Below are 18,402 nucleotides of genomic sequence, written 5' to 3' on the forward strand. Positions count from 1 at the left end.
ATAGTTGCTGGTTGAAAATACCATATACCCAGGATCTTCTAATCAGCAGGTTTGCATGGTGACATCATGCTTTTAAATTGGTTAATATCAAGAGTTCTAAACCTCTCTGCCAATAACAGCTATGTTTCAGTTCCCCCCGCCCCACTCAGACCACTCCCCCAGACACTCCTACCAAATACTTTCATGAGAAAAACATTTTCCCCTTTTCAATGGAAATCTATTACAAATCTGTTATTGGTCACATGCTTCGTAAACAGATGTAGACTGACAGTGACATGCTTACTTAAAGATACTTTTCTGACAATGCCGTGTTAAAGATACATTTAAACAAGATTTTAAAAAACAAGTAAAATACATGAAGCTACTTTATTATTAACCCAGAAATGATTTAATGTTGCTATGAAAACCGCGACATTTGATCCTTTTTAACATCTTATTTTTATTTGTTTTGTTTCCAAAACTAATATTATTGAATCAAGTGAAATGTTCACCTGTGTTGAACATTAAGGTTGCAAGAGAGCAGGTTAACAGAGGTTCTAATCGAAATAGCAGCATATTCCCTATGTATCACACTGCTCTGGTCAAAACTAGTCCACTATATAGGGAACACAGTGCCATTTTGGATGCAAGAAAAAATCTCTTCAGGTGCTGGATTCATACAGTGGATGTAAACAATTCTACGTGCCAGCTACGGCTCTGGAGGTATGTGAGGGACCGGGGGAGGCTTCAGATCGGGGGACCCTCCTTCCTCGCCCCTCCAGACTGGAGCTCTGGATGTCTACCATGGCGTGGTGGGGACGAGGTGTCTATGAAAGGCTGTGCTGTGTGAGCTGCCGCGCCGGGCCACTATGTGGGACTTGATGAGGCATGTCGAGGAAAAACATGTCCTTTGTGTTGCCGTCATGCTGCTACCAGGACGACACCTTCCGTTGTGTCCCAAATGTCACCCTATTCCCTAAATAGTGCACTACTTTTGACCAGAACTAAGTGGGCTCTGGTCAAAAGTAGTGCACTATAAAGTGAATGGGGACATTTTTAGGACGGAACCCCTTATTGGGAGAATAGGTTCGGCGAGGTTACATTGAGACTGGCCTCCTTTTTTTTGTTCTAACTTTTAACTCTTAACTTTTAAAGTTGATTCATACAACTTAAAACTAAATAGTTTTTTTTTTTTGCAGGCCACATGGGCGCTATCCAAGTGTAACTGTAGTACTCTGAAGGTGAGTCGTAACTTTGACACAGTATGTTTTGTGCACATGGAGACATCTACATGTTGGGTCTTGTCACCTGGAAGAGTGCGTATGGGAGGGTGCTGTGTTTTGCAGGTTATTCAAGCTTGCGTTTCTCTGGTGAATTTCAGTTATGTAATATTGCCTGTCTTGACTACAGCTTTATCTTTCTGTATGAATAAAAGCATGTCATTGTATATTAACTGCTGTAGTTGTGAGCATTTCTGATAAACAAGCACATGTCTATTTCAACCTTTTTTCTCTCAACCAGTAATTCAACAACAGGCTGTGTAGTACAGAAGATAATTACCAGTAGAAGGGTGAGACTGTTACCACAGATCTGGGACCAGGCTATAGGAGGAGACAACAGATCTGAGACCAGGCTGTGTAGTACAGAAGATAATTACCAGTGGAAGGGTGAGACTGTTACCATAGGCCTGGTGATCTGAGACTGTCAGGCTAGGAGGAGTACAGAAGATCTGAGACCAGGCTATAGGAGGAGACCAGTGGGACCAGGATGAGGATACAACAGATCTGAGACCAGGCCTAGGTGATACAGATCTGGGACCAGGTCATGCTAGAAGGAGACAACAGATCTGAGACCAGGCTATAGAAGGAGACAACAGATCTGGGACCAGGCTATAGGAGGAGACAACAGATCTGAGACCAGGCTATAGGAGGAGACAACAGATCTGGGACCAGGCTATAGGAGGAGACAACAGATCTGAGACCAGGCTATAGAAGGAGACAACAGATCTGAGACCAGGCTATAGGAGGAGACAACAGATCTGAGACCAGGCTATAGGAGGAGACAACAGATCTGGGACCAGGCTATAGGAGGAGACAACAGATCTGGGACCAGGCTATAGGAGGAGACAACAGATCTGAGACCAGGCTATAGGAGGAGACAACAGATCTGAGACCAGGCTATAGGAGGAGACAACAGATCTGGGACCAGGCTATAGGAGGAGACAACAGATCTGGGACCAGGCTATAGGAGGAGACAACAGATCTGGGACCAGGCTATAGGAGACAACAGATCTGGGACCAGGCTATAGGAGGAGACAACAGATCTGAGACCAGGCTATAGAAGGAGACAACAGACCTGGGACCAGGCTATAGAAGGAGACAACAGATCTGAGACCAGGCTATAGGAGACAACAGATCTGGGACCAGGCTATAGGAGGAGACAACAGATCTGAGACCAGGCTATAGGAGGAGACAACAGATCTGGGACCAGGCTATAGGAGGAGACAACAGATCTGAGACCAGGCTATAGGAGGAGACAACATATTTGGGACCAGGCTATAGGAGGAAACAACAGATCTGGGACCAGGCTATAGGAGGAAACAACAGATCTGGGACCAGGCTATAGGAGGAGACAACATATCTGGGACCAGGCTATAGGAGGAGACAACAGATCTGAGACCAGGCTGTGTAGTACAGAAGATAATTACCAGTAGAAGGGTGAGACTGATGGTGTGCTCTCCTGAGCCCAAATAGTTCACTTGGACAGTCCTTAGATCAGTAGCACCATGTTGCAATGGGACTTGAATGTCCCAACACACATTTCCCAAGTCTGTTTGTGTTGTCATGCCAACCCCTTGTCACTGTAATGTTTAGGTTGAAATGGAGTTGGCAAGAGCACAAACAGATCTGGGATCAGTCTATAGGAGGAGATAACAGATCTGGGACATTACATTTACATTTACATGTAAGTCATTTAGCAGACGCTCTTATCCAGAGCGACTTACAAATTGGTGCATTCACCTTATGACATCCAGTGGAACAGTCACTTTACAATAGTGCATCTAAATCTTAAAAGGGGGGGTGAGAAGGATTACTAGGCTATAGAAGGAAACAACAGATCTGGGACCAGGCTATAGAAGGAGACAACAGATCTGGGACCAGGCTATAGAAGGAGACAACAGATCTGGGACCAGGCTATAGGAGACAACAGATCTGGGACCAGGCTATAGGAGGAGACAACAGATCTGAGACCAGGCTATAGAAGGAGACAACAGATCTGGGACCAGGCTATAGAAGGAGACAACAGATCTGGGACCAGGCTATAGGAGGAGACAACAGATCTGGGACCAGGCTATACGAAGAGACAACAGATCTGGGACCAGGCTATAGAAGGAGACAACAGATCTGGGACCAGGCTATAGAAGGAGACAACAGATCTGGGACCAGGCTATAGGAGACAACAGATCTGGGACCAGGCTATAGAAGGAGACAACAGATCTGAGACCAGGCTATAGGAGACAACAGATCTGGGACCAGGCTAAAGGACGAGACAACAGATCTGAGACCAGGCTAAAGGACGAGACAACAGATCTGGGACCAGGCTATAGAAGGAGACAACAGATCTGAGACCAGGCTATAGGAGACAACAGATCTGGGACCAGGCTATAGGAGACAACAGATCTGAGACCAGGCTATAGGAGGAGACAACAGATCTGGGACCAGGCTATAGGAGGAGACAACAGATCTGAGACCAGGCTATAGGAGACAACAGATCTGGGACCAGGCTATAGAAGGAGACAACAGCTCTGGGACCAGGCTATAGAAGGAGACAACAGATCTGAGACCAGGCTATAGGAGACAACAGATCTGGGACCAGGCTATAGAAGGAGACAACAGATCTGGGACCAGGCTATAGAAGGAGACAACAGATCTGGGACCAGGCTATAGGAGGAGACAACAGATCTGAGACCAGGCTATAGGAGGAGACAACAGATCTGGGACCAGGCTATAGAAGGAGACAACAGATCTGGGACCAGGCTATAGAAGTTGATCTAATCTCGTCAATAACATTCTCAGATACAATATGGCTGATGAGGAGGAGAGAATAGATAGATAGTCCAGTACAATTAGGAGGAGACAACAGATCTGGGACCAGGCTAAATGACTTAAATGTAATGTAATGTAAATGTTATAGAATAGATAGATAGTCAAAGTACAATTGTCACAAAGGCTCTTTAAAAATAGATTTATTTTGTAAACGAGGATCTGTTTTCTAATCGGCCTCCCTCCCCTACGTGTCATAAAGCAAGATTAACACATGGAATTTGATTACAGCAACTGTCAAATCTGTTAATTCAGTGATGTCACAGAAAACGCTATGGAGAAAAATATGGATGGCACCATTATTGTTTATGAATATTGTGAGATAGCTAGGACACTGCATTAGTGAGATAGCTAGGACACTGCATTAGTGAGATAGCTAGGACACTACAGCTAGGTCACTGCATTAGTGAGATAGCTAGGACACTGCATTAGTGAGATAGCTAGGACACTGCATTAGTGAGATAGCTAGGTCACTGCATTAGTGAGATAGATAGTCAAAGTAGAATGGTCACTGCATTAGTGAGATAGCTAGGACACTGCATTAGTGAAAATAGATTTATTTGAGATAGCTAACACTGCATTAGTGAGATCTAGGTCACTGCATTAGTGAGATAGCGGTCACTGCATTAGTGAGATAGCTAGGACACTACCACTACAGTAGGACACTACATTAGTGAGATAGCTAGGACACTGCATTAGTGAGATAGCTAGGTCACTGCATTAGTGAGATAGCTAGGACACTGCATTAGTGAGATAGCTAGGTCACTGCATTAGTGAGATAGCTAGGTCACTGCATTAGTGAGATAGCTAGGACACTACATTAGTGAGATAGCTAGGTCACTGCATTAGTGAGATAGCTAGGACACTACATTAGTGAGATAGCTAGGTCACTGCATTAGTGAGATAGCTAGGACACTACATTAGTGAGATAGCTAGGTCACTGCATTCGTGAGATAGCTAGGACACTGCATTAGTGAGATAGCTAGGACACTACATTAGTGAGATAGCTCGGTCACTGCATTAGTGAGATAGCTAGGACACTGCATTAGTGACATAGCTAGGACACTACAGCTAGGTCACTGCATTAGTGAGATAGCTAGGTCACTGCATTAGTGAGATAGCTAGGACACTACATTAGTGAGATAGCTAGGACACTACATTAGTGAGATAGCTAGGACACTACATTAGTGAGATAGCTAGGTCACTGCATTAGTGAGATAGCTAGGACACTACATTAGTGAGATAGCTAGGACACTGCATTAGTGAGATAGCTAGGTCACTGCATTAGTGAGATAGCTAGGTCACTGCATTAGTGAGATAGCTAGGACACTACATTAGTGAGATAGCTAGGACACTACATTAGTGAGATAGCTAGGACACTACATTAGTGAGATAGCTAGGACACTACATTAGTGAGATAGCTAGGACACTACATTAGTGAGATAGCTAGGTCACTGCATTAGTGAGATAGCTAGGACACTACATTAGTGAGATAGCTAGGTCACTGCATTAGTGAGATAGCTAGGTCACTACATTAGTGAGATAGCTAGGTCACTGCATTAGTGAGATAGCTAGGACACTACATTAGTGAGAAAGCTAGGACACTACATTAGTGAGATAGCTAGGACACTACATTAGTGAGATAGCTAGGTCACTGCATTAGTGAGATAGCTAGGACACTGCATTAGTGAGATAGCTAGGACACTACAGCTAGGACACTGCATTAGTGAGATAGCTAGGTCACTGCATTAGTGAGATAGCTAGGACACTACATTAGTGAGATAGCTAGGACACTGCATTAGTGAGATAGCTAGGACACTGCATTAGTGAGATAGCTAGGTCACTGCATTAGTGAGATAGCTAGGTCACTGCATTAGTGAGATAGCTAGGTCACTGCATTAGTGAGATAGCTTGGACACTGCATTTGTGAGATAGCTAGGTCACTGCATTTGTGAGATAGCTAGGTCACTGCATTTGTGAGATAGCTAGGTCACTGCATTAGTGAGATAGCTAGGACAAACATTTACATATCAGCCATCTTCAGATGTATGTGGACAACAGCGGTGATATATATTTATGAATATGTGCCTGATACAGTATATTCATGAATATGTGCCTGATACAGTATATTCATGAATATGTGCCTGATTAGGATAAATTAGGATAGTCTGTAAATGTTTAAAAGGTGCTCTCAAAAGTATACAACAATATCAATTGGCGTAGTATTTTTTTTTTGAGAAGTGAAACAAGCAAGTCACACAGGAGTCGTCAGACGATGTTTAAATAGTAGGCATGTCACACATGAACTGACAGTACCAACCTACAATATTTCAACCTTCTCTATTTTTTTACCCAGATATCCCTACGAAGTGATACCACGGCCCAATGAGATAGCTCCACCCACAGTATGCATGTACTTACTGGGCAACAACATTCCCGAGTAACATCTGATTACTTCCTAGAAGCCTCGTCATCATGAAGGACGCCGCCTTGTATCAGAGGAAGACCATGTGACCAGAGGTCAGTTAGAACGCCCACTGTCAACTTGCCTCATTCCATCATTTTTTCAGTTGAAAAAATATATATAACATGTTTTTTTTTTCTCCATCTACATATTAAAAAGCACAGCCACATAATAAAATACTATAAATAATTATTGCATTTGCTGTCAGTGTCATGGTAGCTTTTTTTTTTCCATTAGCGATCATTTTTGAGTCTGAAATAATAAGTATTTGAAGTAAAAAATTAAAAAATAAAAAAAAGCCTTCGATTTTGTGGCTACATATTCATGTGTGTCAGAGCGTGCTGTTGTGTTGCTAAAGAAAACAGGCCTATTTCAGGTCTGGTTCCTCCTGACCAATAGGAACAGAATGAGATATACAAGTAAATTCTAGATCTGTGATTCTGACCAATCAGTAGTTAATCTGCCAAAACAGAGTTCTCAGCTGTAGTGATGTGTAAAGGCAGTAGTAATATTTCAACTGATATGTCAATCTGTTCGTATGAATTACACTCGGCACTTGAACCGTGTGTTGAATCAACCAAAGAGTGGCGCAGTCACAACAGAGATAATATGTGAAGAAGCTGGAGTAACAAAGAAGGCAGAAATATGATAAAGAGGCACAACAACATATCCATCATGGTCACTTCTCATAGTTTGTCTGTCTGTACGCAAAACAAGGGAACAGACGGGTGACATCCTTTCTCTACAGTTCATCTCTACATGGGAAGAGAGATGCTGTCTCCGTCTCCTCTTCCTCTGTTGTTTTGCGGTGTCATTCGTCAGTCACACGTGTTGTAATGTCGTAGTCTTCACCCATTGTCCCAGAGACACAGCTGCTGTATCGTGGTTAGTAACCAGGACTGTTATGGTTGGGGTTTTACACGAGTCACAGGGATGTTACAGTGATGGAGCGGACAGTATGGGTAGGACCGAGGTTAGGACCGGGACCCCTGGGGCCGAACCCTGGGTCGGAGGAGCCCTGGTGGTCCCCAGGAGAGATACTCTCTATCAGCCTGTCGAGCTGCTCGTCCCCCTGCTTGATGAGCTCGTCCAGGTGTCTCTGTCGGATCAGGAAGGCAGGTCTCATACAGACGTAATGCTGGTAGTCTCTTAGCTGCGGCCCGGTCAGGTACCCACCCAGGATGTCCAGCACCACACGCTCCCTACGATCCAGATTCTCCTTCAGCTCCCTGGCATCCTCGTGCTGACTACACAGCTGCCTGCGCTTCTGCTGTAAGGACTCCTGAGTTAACACAGATATATAGATTATTAAAGACATTCTGGGGAGACAGAGGATTCATACTATACTGAACAGAAATATAAACGCAACATGTAAAATGTTGGTCCCATGTTTCATGAGCTGAAATAAAAGATCCCGGACATTTTCCATACACACAAAAAGCTTACTTCTCTCAAATTTTGTGCATAAATTTGTTTCCATCCCTGTTAGTGAACATTTCTCCTTTTCCAAGATAATCCATTCACCTGACAGGTGTGGTATATCAAGAAGTTGATTAATGATCATTACGCAGGTGCACCTTGTGCTTGGGACAATAAAAGGCCACGCTAAAATGTGCAGTTTAGTCACACAACACAATGCCACAGATGTCTCAAGTTTTGAGGGAGCTTACAACTGGCATGCTGACTGCAGTAATGTTCACCAGAGCTGTTGGCAGATAATTGAATGTTCCTTTCTCTACCTTAAGCCGCCTCCAACATAGTTTTAGAGAACACGTGTAACCACGCCAACCCAGGACCTCCGCATCCGGCTTCTTCACCTGCGGGATCATCTGAGACCAGCCACACGGACAGGTGATGAAACTGAAGACTATTTCTGTCTGTAATTTTTATTTATTTTTTATTTCACCTTTATTTAACCAGGTAGGCTAGTTGAGAACAAGTTCTCATTTGCAACTGCGACCTGGCCAAGATAAAGCATAGCAGTGTGAACAGACAACACAGAGTTACAGTAAAGTCCTTTTGTGGGGAAAAATACTTGTTCTGACTGGCTGGGCCTGACTCCCCAGTGGCTGGGCCTGGCTCCCCAGTGGATGGGCCAAGCTCCCCAGTGAGTGGGCCTGGCTCCCCAGTGGCTGGGCCTGACTCCCCAGTGGGTGGACCTGGCTCCCCAGTGGCTGGGCCTGACTCCCCAGTGAGTGGGCCTGGCTCCCCAGTGGCTGGGCCAAGCTCCCAGTGAGTGGGCCTGGCTCCCCAGTGGGTGGACCTGGCTCCCCAGTGGCTGGGCCTGATTCCCCAGTGGGTGGACCTGACTCCCCAGTGGCTGGGCCTGACTCCCCAGTGGGTGGACCTGGCTCCCCAGTGGCTGGGCCTGGCTCCCCAGTGGGTGGACCTGGCTCCCCAGTGGCTGGGCCTGACTCCCCAGTGGGTGGACCTGACTCCCCAGTGGCTGGGCCTGACTCCCCAGTGGGTGGACCTGGCTCCCCAGTGGCTGGGCCTGACTCCCCAGTGGGTGGACCTGACTCCCCAGTGGCTGGGCCTGACTCCCCAGTGGGTGGACCTGACTCCCCAGTGGCTGGGCCTGACTCCCCAGTGGATGGGCCTGGCTCCCCAGTGGCTGGGCCTGACTCCCCAGTGGGTGGACCTGACTCCCCAGTGGCTGGGCCTGACTCCCCAGTGGGTGGACCTGACTCCCCAGTGGCTGGGCCTGACTCCCCAGTGGGTGGACCTGGCTCCCCAGTGGCTGGGCCTGGCTCCCCAGTGGGTGGGCCTGGCTCCCCAGTGGCTGGGCCTGACTCCCCAGTGGGTGGACCTGGCTCCCCAGTGGCTGGGCCTGGCTCCCCAGTGAGTGGGCCTGGCTCCCCAGTGGCTGGGCCTGACTCCCCAGTGGGTGGACCTGGCTCCCCAGTGGCTGGGCCTGACTCCCCAGTGGGTGGACCTGGCTCCCCAGTGGGTGGACCTGGCTCCCCAGTGGCTGGGCCTGGCTCCCCAGTGGCTGGGCCTGACTCCCCAGTGGGTGGACCTGGCTCCCCAGTGGCTGGGCCTGGCTCCCCAGTGGGGGGATTGATTCTCTTATATGAACTGTAACTCAGTAAAATCATTGATATTGTTGCATATTGCGTTTATATTTTTGTTCTGTATATTATTGATAGAGGATTTATAGATTATTAAAGGCATCCTGGTGCAGAGACTCCTGGGGAGGATATGTGGCCTAGAGATTACTGACTAAACTACATAGACATACTGTATTTGTGCACACAATTACCTGGTACCACCTAGCGAACAGAATGTGACATCTTTAGAAAAACATTCATTGTTATTAGTGAGATAGCTAGGTCACTGCATTAGTGAGATAGCTAGGTCACTACATTAGTGAGATAGCTAGGACACTTCATTAGTGAGATAGCTAGGACACTTCATTAGTGAGATAGCTAGGACACTTCATTAGTGAGATAGCTAGGACACTACATTAGTGAGATAGCTAGGACACTGCATTAGTGAGATAGCCAAGACACTACATTAGTGAGATAGCTAGGACACTACATTAGTGAGATAGCTAGGACACTGCATGTTAGGACACTACAGCTAGGACACTACATTAGTGAGATAGCTAGGACACTGCATGTTAGGACACTACAGCTAGGACACTACATTAGTGAGATAGCTAGGACACTGCATTAGTGAGATAGCTAGGACACTACATTAGTGAGATAGCTAGGACACTACATTAGTGAGATAGCTAGGTCACTACATTAGTGAGATAGCTAGGTCACTACATTAGTGAGATAGCTAGGACACTGCATTAGTGAGATAGCTAGGACACTACATTAGTGACATAGCTAGGACACTACATTAGTGAGATAGCTAGGTCACTACATTAGTGAGATAGCTAGGACACTACATTAGTGAGATAGCTAGGACACTACATTAGTGAGATAGCTAGGACACTACATTAGTGAGATAGCTAGGACAGCATTAGTGAGATAGCTAGGACACTGCATTAGTGAGATAGCCAAGACACTACATTAGTGAGATAGCTAGGACACTACATTAGTGAGATAGCTAGGACACTGCATGTTAGGACACTACAGCTAGGACACTACATTAGTGAGATAGCTAGGACACTGCATGTTAGGACACTACAGCTAGGACACTACATTAGTGAGATAGCTAGGACACTGCATTAGTGAGATAGCTAGGACACTACATTAGTGAGATAGCTAGGACACTACATTAGTGAGATAGCTAGGACACTACATTAGTGAGATAGCTAGGACACTACATTAGTGAGATAGCTAGGACACTACATTAGTGAGATAGCTAGGACACTACATTAGTGAGATAGCTAGGACACTACATTAGTGAGATAGCTAGGACACTACATTAGTGAGATAGCTAGGACACGACATTAGTGAAATAGCTAGGACACGACATTAGTGAGATAGCTAGGACACTACATTAGTGAGATAGCTAGGACACTTCATTAGTGAGATAGCAAGGACACTGCATTAGTGAGATAGCTAGGACACTGCATGTTAGGACACTACACTACGGCACTATAACTGGCAAGAATTCTACCCTGTCTTTCTTGTAGTGTTAAATACGGTTTGTTCATTAGGAAGGGCATGTACCTAGGAAGAAAGGAATGTATGTGGGGGTAGAAGGAGAACGGAGAGGAGCATTGGAACTGACCTGGATGTAAATCTGTGGAGATAAGAGAGGACAGGGAGAGCCCCTCCAGAGCTCTAGTATCTGGGGGAGCCTGGAACTGTCAGCTGAGTGGTAATAAACTATGGTGAGACTCATGAGAAAATCCCTATGTTGGTGTGTGTGTATGGATGGATGTTTAGGATGGTATCATTTCTTACCTTTAACTAGGCAAGTCTGTTAAGAACAAATTCTTATTTTCAATGACGGCCTAGGAACAGTGGGTTAACTGCCTGTTCAGGGGCAGAACGACAGATTTGTACCTTGTCAGCTCGGGGGTTTGAACTCGCAACCTTCCGGTTACTAGTCCAACGCTCTAACCACTAGACTACCCGGCCGCCTCTACACTCTAACCACTAGGCTACCCTGCCGCCTCTACACTCTAACCACTAGGCTACCCTGCCGCCTCTACACTCTAACCACTAGGCTACCCTGCCACCTCTACACTCTAACCACTAGGCTACCCTGCCGCCTCTACACTCTAACCACTAGGCTACCCTGCCGCCTCTACACTCTAACCACTAGGCTACCCTGCCGCCTCTACACTCTAACCACTAGGCTACCCTGCCGCCTCTACACTCTAACCACTAGGCTACCCTGCCGCCTCTACACTCTAACCACCAGGCTACCCTGCCGCCTATACACTCTAACCACTAGGCTACCCTGCCTCCTCTACACTCTAACCACTAGGCTACCCTGCCGCCTCTACACTCTAACCACTAGGCTACCCTGCCCCCTCTACACTCTAACCACTAGGCTACCCTGCCGCCTATACACTCTAACCACCAGGCTACCCTGCCGCCTATACACTCTAACCACCAGGCTACCCTGCCGCCTCTACACTCTAACCACTAGGCTACCCTGCCTCCTCTACACTCTAACCACTAGGCTACCCTGCCGCCTCTACACTCTAACCACTAACCTACCCTGCCACATCTACACTCTAACCACTAGGCTACCCTGCCTCATCTACACTCTAACCACCAGGCTACCCTGCCTCCTCTACACTCTAACCACTAGGCTACCCTGCCTCCTCTACACTCTAACCACTAGGCTACCCTGCCGCCTCTACACTCTAACCACTAGGCTACCCTGCCGCCTATACACTCTAACCACCAGGCTACCCTGCCGCCTCTACACTCTAAACACTAGGCTACCCTGCCGCCTCTACACTCTAACCACTAGGCTACCCTGCCGCCTCTACACTCTAACCACTAGGCTACCCTGCCGCCTCTACACTCTAACCACCAGGCTACCCTGCCGCCTATACACTCTAACCACTAACCTACCCTGCCGCATCTACACTCTAACCACTAGGCTACTCTGCCGCCTCTACACTCTAACCACCAGGCCACCCTGCCGCCTCTACACTCTAACCACTAGGCTACCCTGCCGCATCTACACTCTAACCACTAGGCTACCCTGCCGCATCTACACTCTAACCACCAGGCCACCCTGCCGCCTCTACACTCTAACCACCAGGCTACTCTGCCTCCTCTACACTCTAACCACAAGGCTACCCTGCCTCCTCTACACTCTAACCACTAGGCTACCCTGCCGCCTCTACACTCTAACCACTAGGCTACCCTGCCTCCTCTACACTCTAACCACTAGGCTACCCTGCCGCCTCTACACTCTAACCACTAGGCTACCCTGCCGCCTCTACACTCTAACCACTAGGCTACCCTGCCGCCTCTACACTCTAACCACCAGGCCACCCTGCCGCCTCTACACTCTAACCACCAGGCTACTCTGCCTCCTCTACACTCTAACCACAAGGCTACCCTGCCTCCTCTACACTCTAACCACTAGGCTACCCTGCCGCCTCTACACTCTAACCACTAGGCTACCCTGCCGCCTCTACACTCTAACCACTAGGCTACCCTGCCGCCTCTACACTCTAACCACCAGGCTACCCTGCCGCCTATACACTCTAACCACCAGGCTACCCTGCCTCCTCTACACTCTAACCACTAGGCTACCCTGCCTCCTCTACACTCTAACCACTAGGCTACCCTGCCGCCCTACACTCTAACCACTAGGCTACCCTGCCTCCTCTACACTCTAACCACTAGGCTACCCTGCCGCCTCTACACTCTAACCACTAGGCTACATACCCTGCCGCATCTACACTCTAACCACTAGGCTACCCTGCCGCATCTACACTCTAACCACCAGGCCACCCTGCCGCCTCTACACTCTAACCACCAGGCTACTCTGCCTCCTCTACACTCTAACCACAAGGCTACCCTGCCTCCTCTACACTCTAACCACTAGGCTACCCTGCCGCCTCTACACTCTAACCACTAGGCTACCCTGCCTCCTCTACACTCTAACCACTAGGCTACCCTGCCGCCTCTACACTCTAACCACTAGGCTACCCTGCCGCCTCTACACTCTAACCACTAGGCTACCCTTCCGCCTCTACACTCTAACCACCAGGCCACCCTGCCGCCTCTACACTCTAACCACCAGGCTACTCTGCCTCCTCTACACTCTAACCACAAGGCTACCCTGCCTCCTCTACACTCTAACCACTAGGCTACCCTGCCGCCTCTACACTCTAACCACTAGGCTACCCTGCCGCCTCTACACTCTAACCACTAGGCTACCCTGCCGCCTCTACACTCTAACCACCAGGCTACCCTGCCGCCTATACACTCTAACCACCAGGCTACCCTGCCTCCTCTACACTCTAACCACTAGGCTACCCTGCCTCCTCTACACTCTAACCACTAGGCTACCCTGCCGCCTACACTCTAACCACTAGGCTACCCTGCCTCCTCTACACTCTAACCACTAGGCTACCCTGCCGCCTCTACACTCTAACCACTAGGCTACCCTGCCGCCTCTACACTCTAACCACTAGGCTACCCTGCCGCCTCTACACTCTAACCACCAGGCCACCCTGCCGCCTCTACACTCTAACCACCAGGATACTCTGCCTCCTACACTCTAACCACAAGGCTACCCTGCCTCCTCTACACTCTAACCACTAGGCACCCTGCCGCCTCTACACTCTAACCACTAGGCTACCCTGCCGCCTCTACACTCTAACCACTAGGCTACCCTGCCGCCTCTACACTCTAACCACTAGGCTACCCTGCCGCCTCTACACTCTAACCACTAGGCTACCCTGCCGCCTCTACACTCTAACCACTAGGCTACCCTGCCGCCTCTACACTCTAACCACTAGGCTACCCTGCCGCCTCTACACTCTAACCACTAGGCTACCCTGCCGCCTCTACACTCTAACCACTAGGCTACCCTAGTGGTTGAGAGCTCTTGCAAATAAATCGGGATCTGATCAATTGTGAGCTGGGAATTCTGTCTGTTTTATTTAAGACCAGAACTTTACTACCGCTGGGTATCAGACAGATAAAGATCATTGGAATTTATGTACATTGATTACAACAATTACTTAACAACTTCGTTGTGAGACTGAGTGTTTAGCTATAACTTGTTACCAACCATATGTTATTCTCACTACCACTTTATTCTGTGTTGCTGTAATGTAAAGTGCAACCCATTTTTATAAAAACTGCTTCACTTTCCTCCATTTTGGAGTCTGTCAGTTGTCTGCTTTCAACTTTTGTCTTCTCAGTCTGGGATGATGATGTTTGTTGTATTTGAACATGGTATGTAATTTATTCTAAATTGTAGAAATGTTTTGATGTCAAACGTGACAAATTCATAACATCTGTTGTCAACAGACTCTTTACTTTCTGGCATGGTGTTTTCCTCGTGGGGTTTATCAGCCCTCTGACCCTCTGACCCCAGTTCTCTGTGTATAGAGCCCCATCTGGTGGACAGCATCAGTACTGCACCAGCAGACTTGAAAGAGAACATAAATAGGACGTGAAAGAGGTTATTTTGAGCTGGAAGAACCCTGAAAGAACCTGCTCAATCTTCTCTGTCGAAGAAGGGGGTGGGGGGGCTAAAGGGTGAGTTTTGCCAAATAAGGAATAAGTGGGAGGCGGGACAATGAGCAAGAACACACCCCTTAAAATGTATACAATGCATAACTAAGTAGCCATGTGCTATGTTGTCCTTACACAGTCCTAGGAACTGTTAATTGCAAAATACATTTAGATTAAGCTGTAAATTACTAAATACAATTGTATTAAACTTGAACCCCTGCATGGCTGCTTACAGTATATTGTATAAATAGTTATTACAATTACAATACAATTATTATTGTTTCCAATAGATCACTAAATTAGTACATTTTAAATTGTGATAGAAATCTGGACACAAATGTAAATAATTAAACTATTCAATGAAGTCTGTATATGTATGGCCATGATGTCACGTATCCTTAACACTCAGCATCCAAGCAAAGGAGCCAGCCTCAGGCTGATAGATGGGACTGAAACAAAGGAGCCAGCCTCAGGCTGATAGATGGGACTGAAACAAAGGAGCCAGCCTCAGGCTGATAGATGGGACTGAAACAAAGGAGCCAGCCTCAGGCTGATAGATGGGACTGAAACAAAGGAGCCAGCCTCAGGCTGATAGATGGGACTAAAACAAAGGAGCCAGCCTCAGGCTGATAGATGGGACTAAAACAAAGGAGCCAGCCTCAGGCTGATAGATGGGACTAAAACAAAGGAGCCAGCCTCAGGCTGATAGATGGGACTGAAACAAAGGAGCCAGCCTCAGGCTGATAGATGGGACTAAAACAAAGGAGCCAGCCTCAGGCTGATAGATGGGACTGAAACAAAGGAGCCAGCCTCAGGCTGATATATGTGACTAAAACAAAGACTCCTGAGATGTTATGAAGGTAGTAACTTGCAGTGTTTCGGCTTAGTTTCATTTCCTGCTCTGTGCTGCAGGGAGAGAAACACTCTTTACACAGCATCTCAATACAGCCAGTGACGTTTTCGTAGCAGGTTAGGAGAATTTGGTTAAGGTTAGGAAAAGGATTAGGGAAAATGCTCTCCTAACCTGCTACAGAATATTACTTCCGGTCGTAGCTGAAAAGAGTGTGCCCCGTGTTGTAGTCGTTTAACATCTCACCCTCTCCTCTGCGCTGTCCTCTGTCTCCTCCTCTCTGTCCAGGTCGTAGAGAGCGTTATGGACCCGGGCCAGCCGGCCACACAGAGACATCAACAAGTTGACTATCTTATCCAGGTCCCCGATGAACATCCTGTACTTCTCCTTCTCGTTGGGCTTACAGCGCTCCTGGACCAGGCTCTCCATGTGGCCCCCTAGGGCCCGGAACCTCCTCTGCTCCTCACCCAGAACCTCTCTCTCCTCTCGGAGTGAGGCAACGCTAAGGGTCAGAGCCTGGAGTAGCTCCACCTAGTGGGTGGGAGGAGAGGAGAAGTTGGCACCGACAATGTATATGTATGTCTATTGTTAGCATAAGACTCTCTGAATGACCTACCTCTCCTCTTTACCCAGAGATATGCACATCTCCTGAATGATCTACCTCTCCTCTTTACCCAGAGATATGCACATCTCCTGAATGATCTACCTCTCCTCTTTACCCAGAGATATGTACATCTCCTGAATGATCTACCTCTCCTCTTTACCCAGAGATATGTACATCTCCTGAATGATCTACCTCTCCTCTTTACCCAGAGATATGCACATCTCCTGAATGATCTACCTCTCCTCTTTACCCAGAGATATGTACATCTCCTGAATGATCTACCTCTCCTCTTTACCCAGAGATATGTACATCTCCTGAATGACCTACCTCTCCTCTTTACCCAGAGATATGTACATCTCCTGAATGATCTACCTCTCCTCTTTACCCAGAGATATGTACATCTCCTGAATGATCTACCTCTCCTCTTTACCCAGAGATATGCACATCTCCTGAATGATCTACCTCTCCTCTTTACCCAGAGATATGTACATCTCCTGAATGATCTACCTCTCCTCTTTACCCAGAGATATGTACATCTCCTGAATGATCTACCTCTCCTCTTTACCCAGAGATATGCACATCTCCTGAATGATCTACCTCTCCTCTTTACCCAGAGATATGTACATCTCCTGAATGACCTACCTCTCCTCTTTACCCAGAGATATGCACATCTCCTGAATGATCTACCTCTCCTCTTTACCCAGAGATATGCACATCTCCTGAATGATCTACCTCTCCTCTTTACCCAGAGATATGCACATCTCCTGAATGACCTACCTCTCCTCTTTACCCAGAGATATGTACATCTCCTGAATGATCTACCTCTCCTCTTTACCCAGAGATATGCACATCTCCTGAATGACCTACCTCTCCTCTTTACCCAGAGACATGCACATCTCCTGAATGACCTACCTCTCCTCTTTACCCAGACACATGCACATCTCCTGAATGACCTACCTCTCCTCTTTACCCAGAGACATGCACATCTCCTGAATGACCTACCTCTCCTCTTTACCCAGAGACATGCACATCTCCTGAATGACCTACCTCTCCTCTTTACCCAGAGATATGTACATCTCCTGAATGATCTACCTCTCCTCTTTACCCAGAGATATGTACATCTCCTGAATGATCTACCTCTCCTCTTTACCCAGAGATATGCACATCTCCTGAATGACCTACCTCTCCTCTTTACCCAGAGATATGCACATCTCCTGAATGACCTACCTCTCCTCTTTACCCAGAGATATGTACATCTCCTGAATGACCTACCTCTCCTCTTTACCCAGAGACATGCACATCTCCTGAATGACCTACCTCTCCTCTTTACCCAGAGACATGCACATCTCCTGAATGACCTACCTCTCCTCTTTACCCAGAGATATGTACATCTCCTGAATGATCTACCTCTCCTCTTTACCCAGAGATATGTACATCTCCTGAATGATCTACCTCTCCTCTTTACCCAGAGATATGCACATCTCCTGAATGATCTACCTCTCCTCTTTACCCAGAGATATGCACATCTCCTGAATGATCTACCTCTCCTCTTTACCCAGAGATATGCACATCTCCTGAATGATCTACCTCTCCTCTTTACCCAGAGATATGTACATCTCCTGAATGATCTACCTCTCCTCTTTACCCAGAGATATGCACATCTCCTGAATGACCTACCTCTCCTCTTTACCCAGAGATATGCACATCTCCTGAATGACCTACCTCTCCTCTTTACCCAGAGATATGTACATCTCCTGAATGACCTACCTCTCCTCTTT

At 47.2% G+C, this 18,402-nt stretch overlaps 1 protein-coding gene and 1 long non-coding RNA gene across 20 annotated transcripts in view; one reads left to right on the forward strand and one right to left on the reverse strand.

The window, feature by feature from the left end:
- The first annotated feature begins 4,470 nt into the window (after window positions 1-4,470).
- Window positions 4,471-11,616, forward strand: LOC127931691 (uncharacterized). 19 transcript variants are annotated; one of them, XR_008142403.1, is made up of 8 exons: window positions 4,471-4,551; window positions 4,769-4,918; window positions 5,044-5,093; window positions 5,283-5,382; window positions 5,533-5,632; window positions 5,797-5,971; window positions 10,158-10,311; window positions 11,043-11,616. It is a non-coding gene; the product is annotated as an uncharacterized LOC127931691 (long non-coding RNA). The 19 variants fall into 19 exon arrangements; XR_008142406.1 differs by lacking the exons at window positions 5,283-5,382; window positions 11,043-11,616 and adding an exon at window positions 5,183-5,282 and having other exon boundaries at window positions 5,433-5,632; window positions 10,158-10,330; XR_008142399.1 differs by lacking the exon at window positions 11,043-11,616 and having other exon boundaries at window positions 5,508-5,607; window positions 10,158-10,330.
- Window positions 6,348-18,402, reverse strand: part of LOC118380269 (protein Shroom3-like) — a 196,133-nt gene continuing 184,078 nt past the window's right edge. Inside the window, exons 15-16 of the mRNA XM_052525020.1 lie at window positions 16,267-16,551; window positions 6,348-7,828 (exon numbers count right to left, since the gene is read on the reverse strand). Of these exons, the coding sequence (XP_052380980.1) occupies window positions 7,472-7,828; window positions 16,267-16,551 (642 nt within the window). The 3' untranslated portion in view covers window positions 6,348-7,471. The remainder of the gene's footprint in view (window positions 7,829-16,266; window positions 16,552-18,402) is intronic.

The sequence above is a fragment of the Oncorhynchus keta genome, chromosome 9, assembly GCF_023373465.1.
Source record: "Oncorhynchus keta strain PuntledgeMale-10-30-2019 chromosome 9, Oket_V2, whole genome shotgun sequence".
NCBI lineage: Eukaryota > Metazoa > Chordata > Actinopteri > Salmoniformes > Salmonidae > Oncorhynchus > Oncorhynchus keta.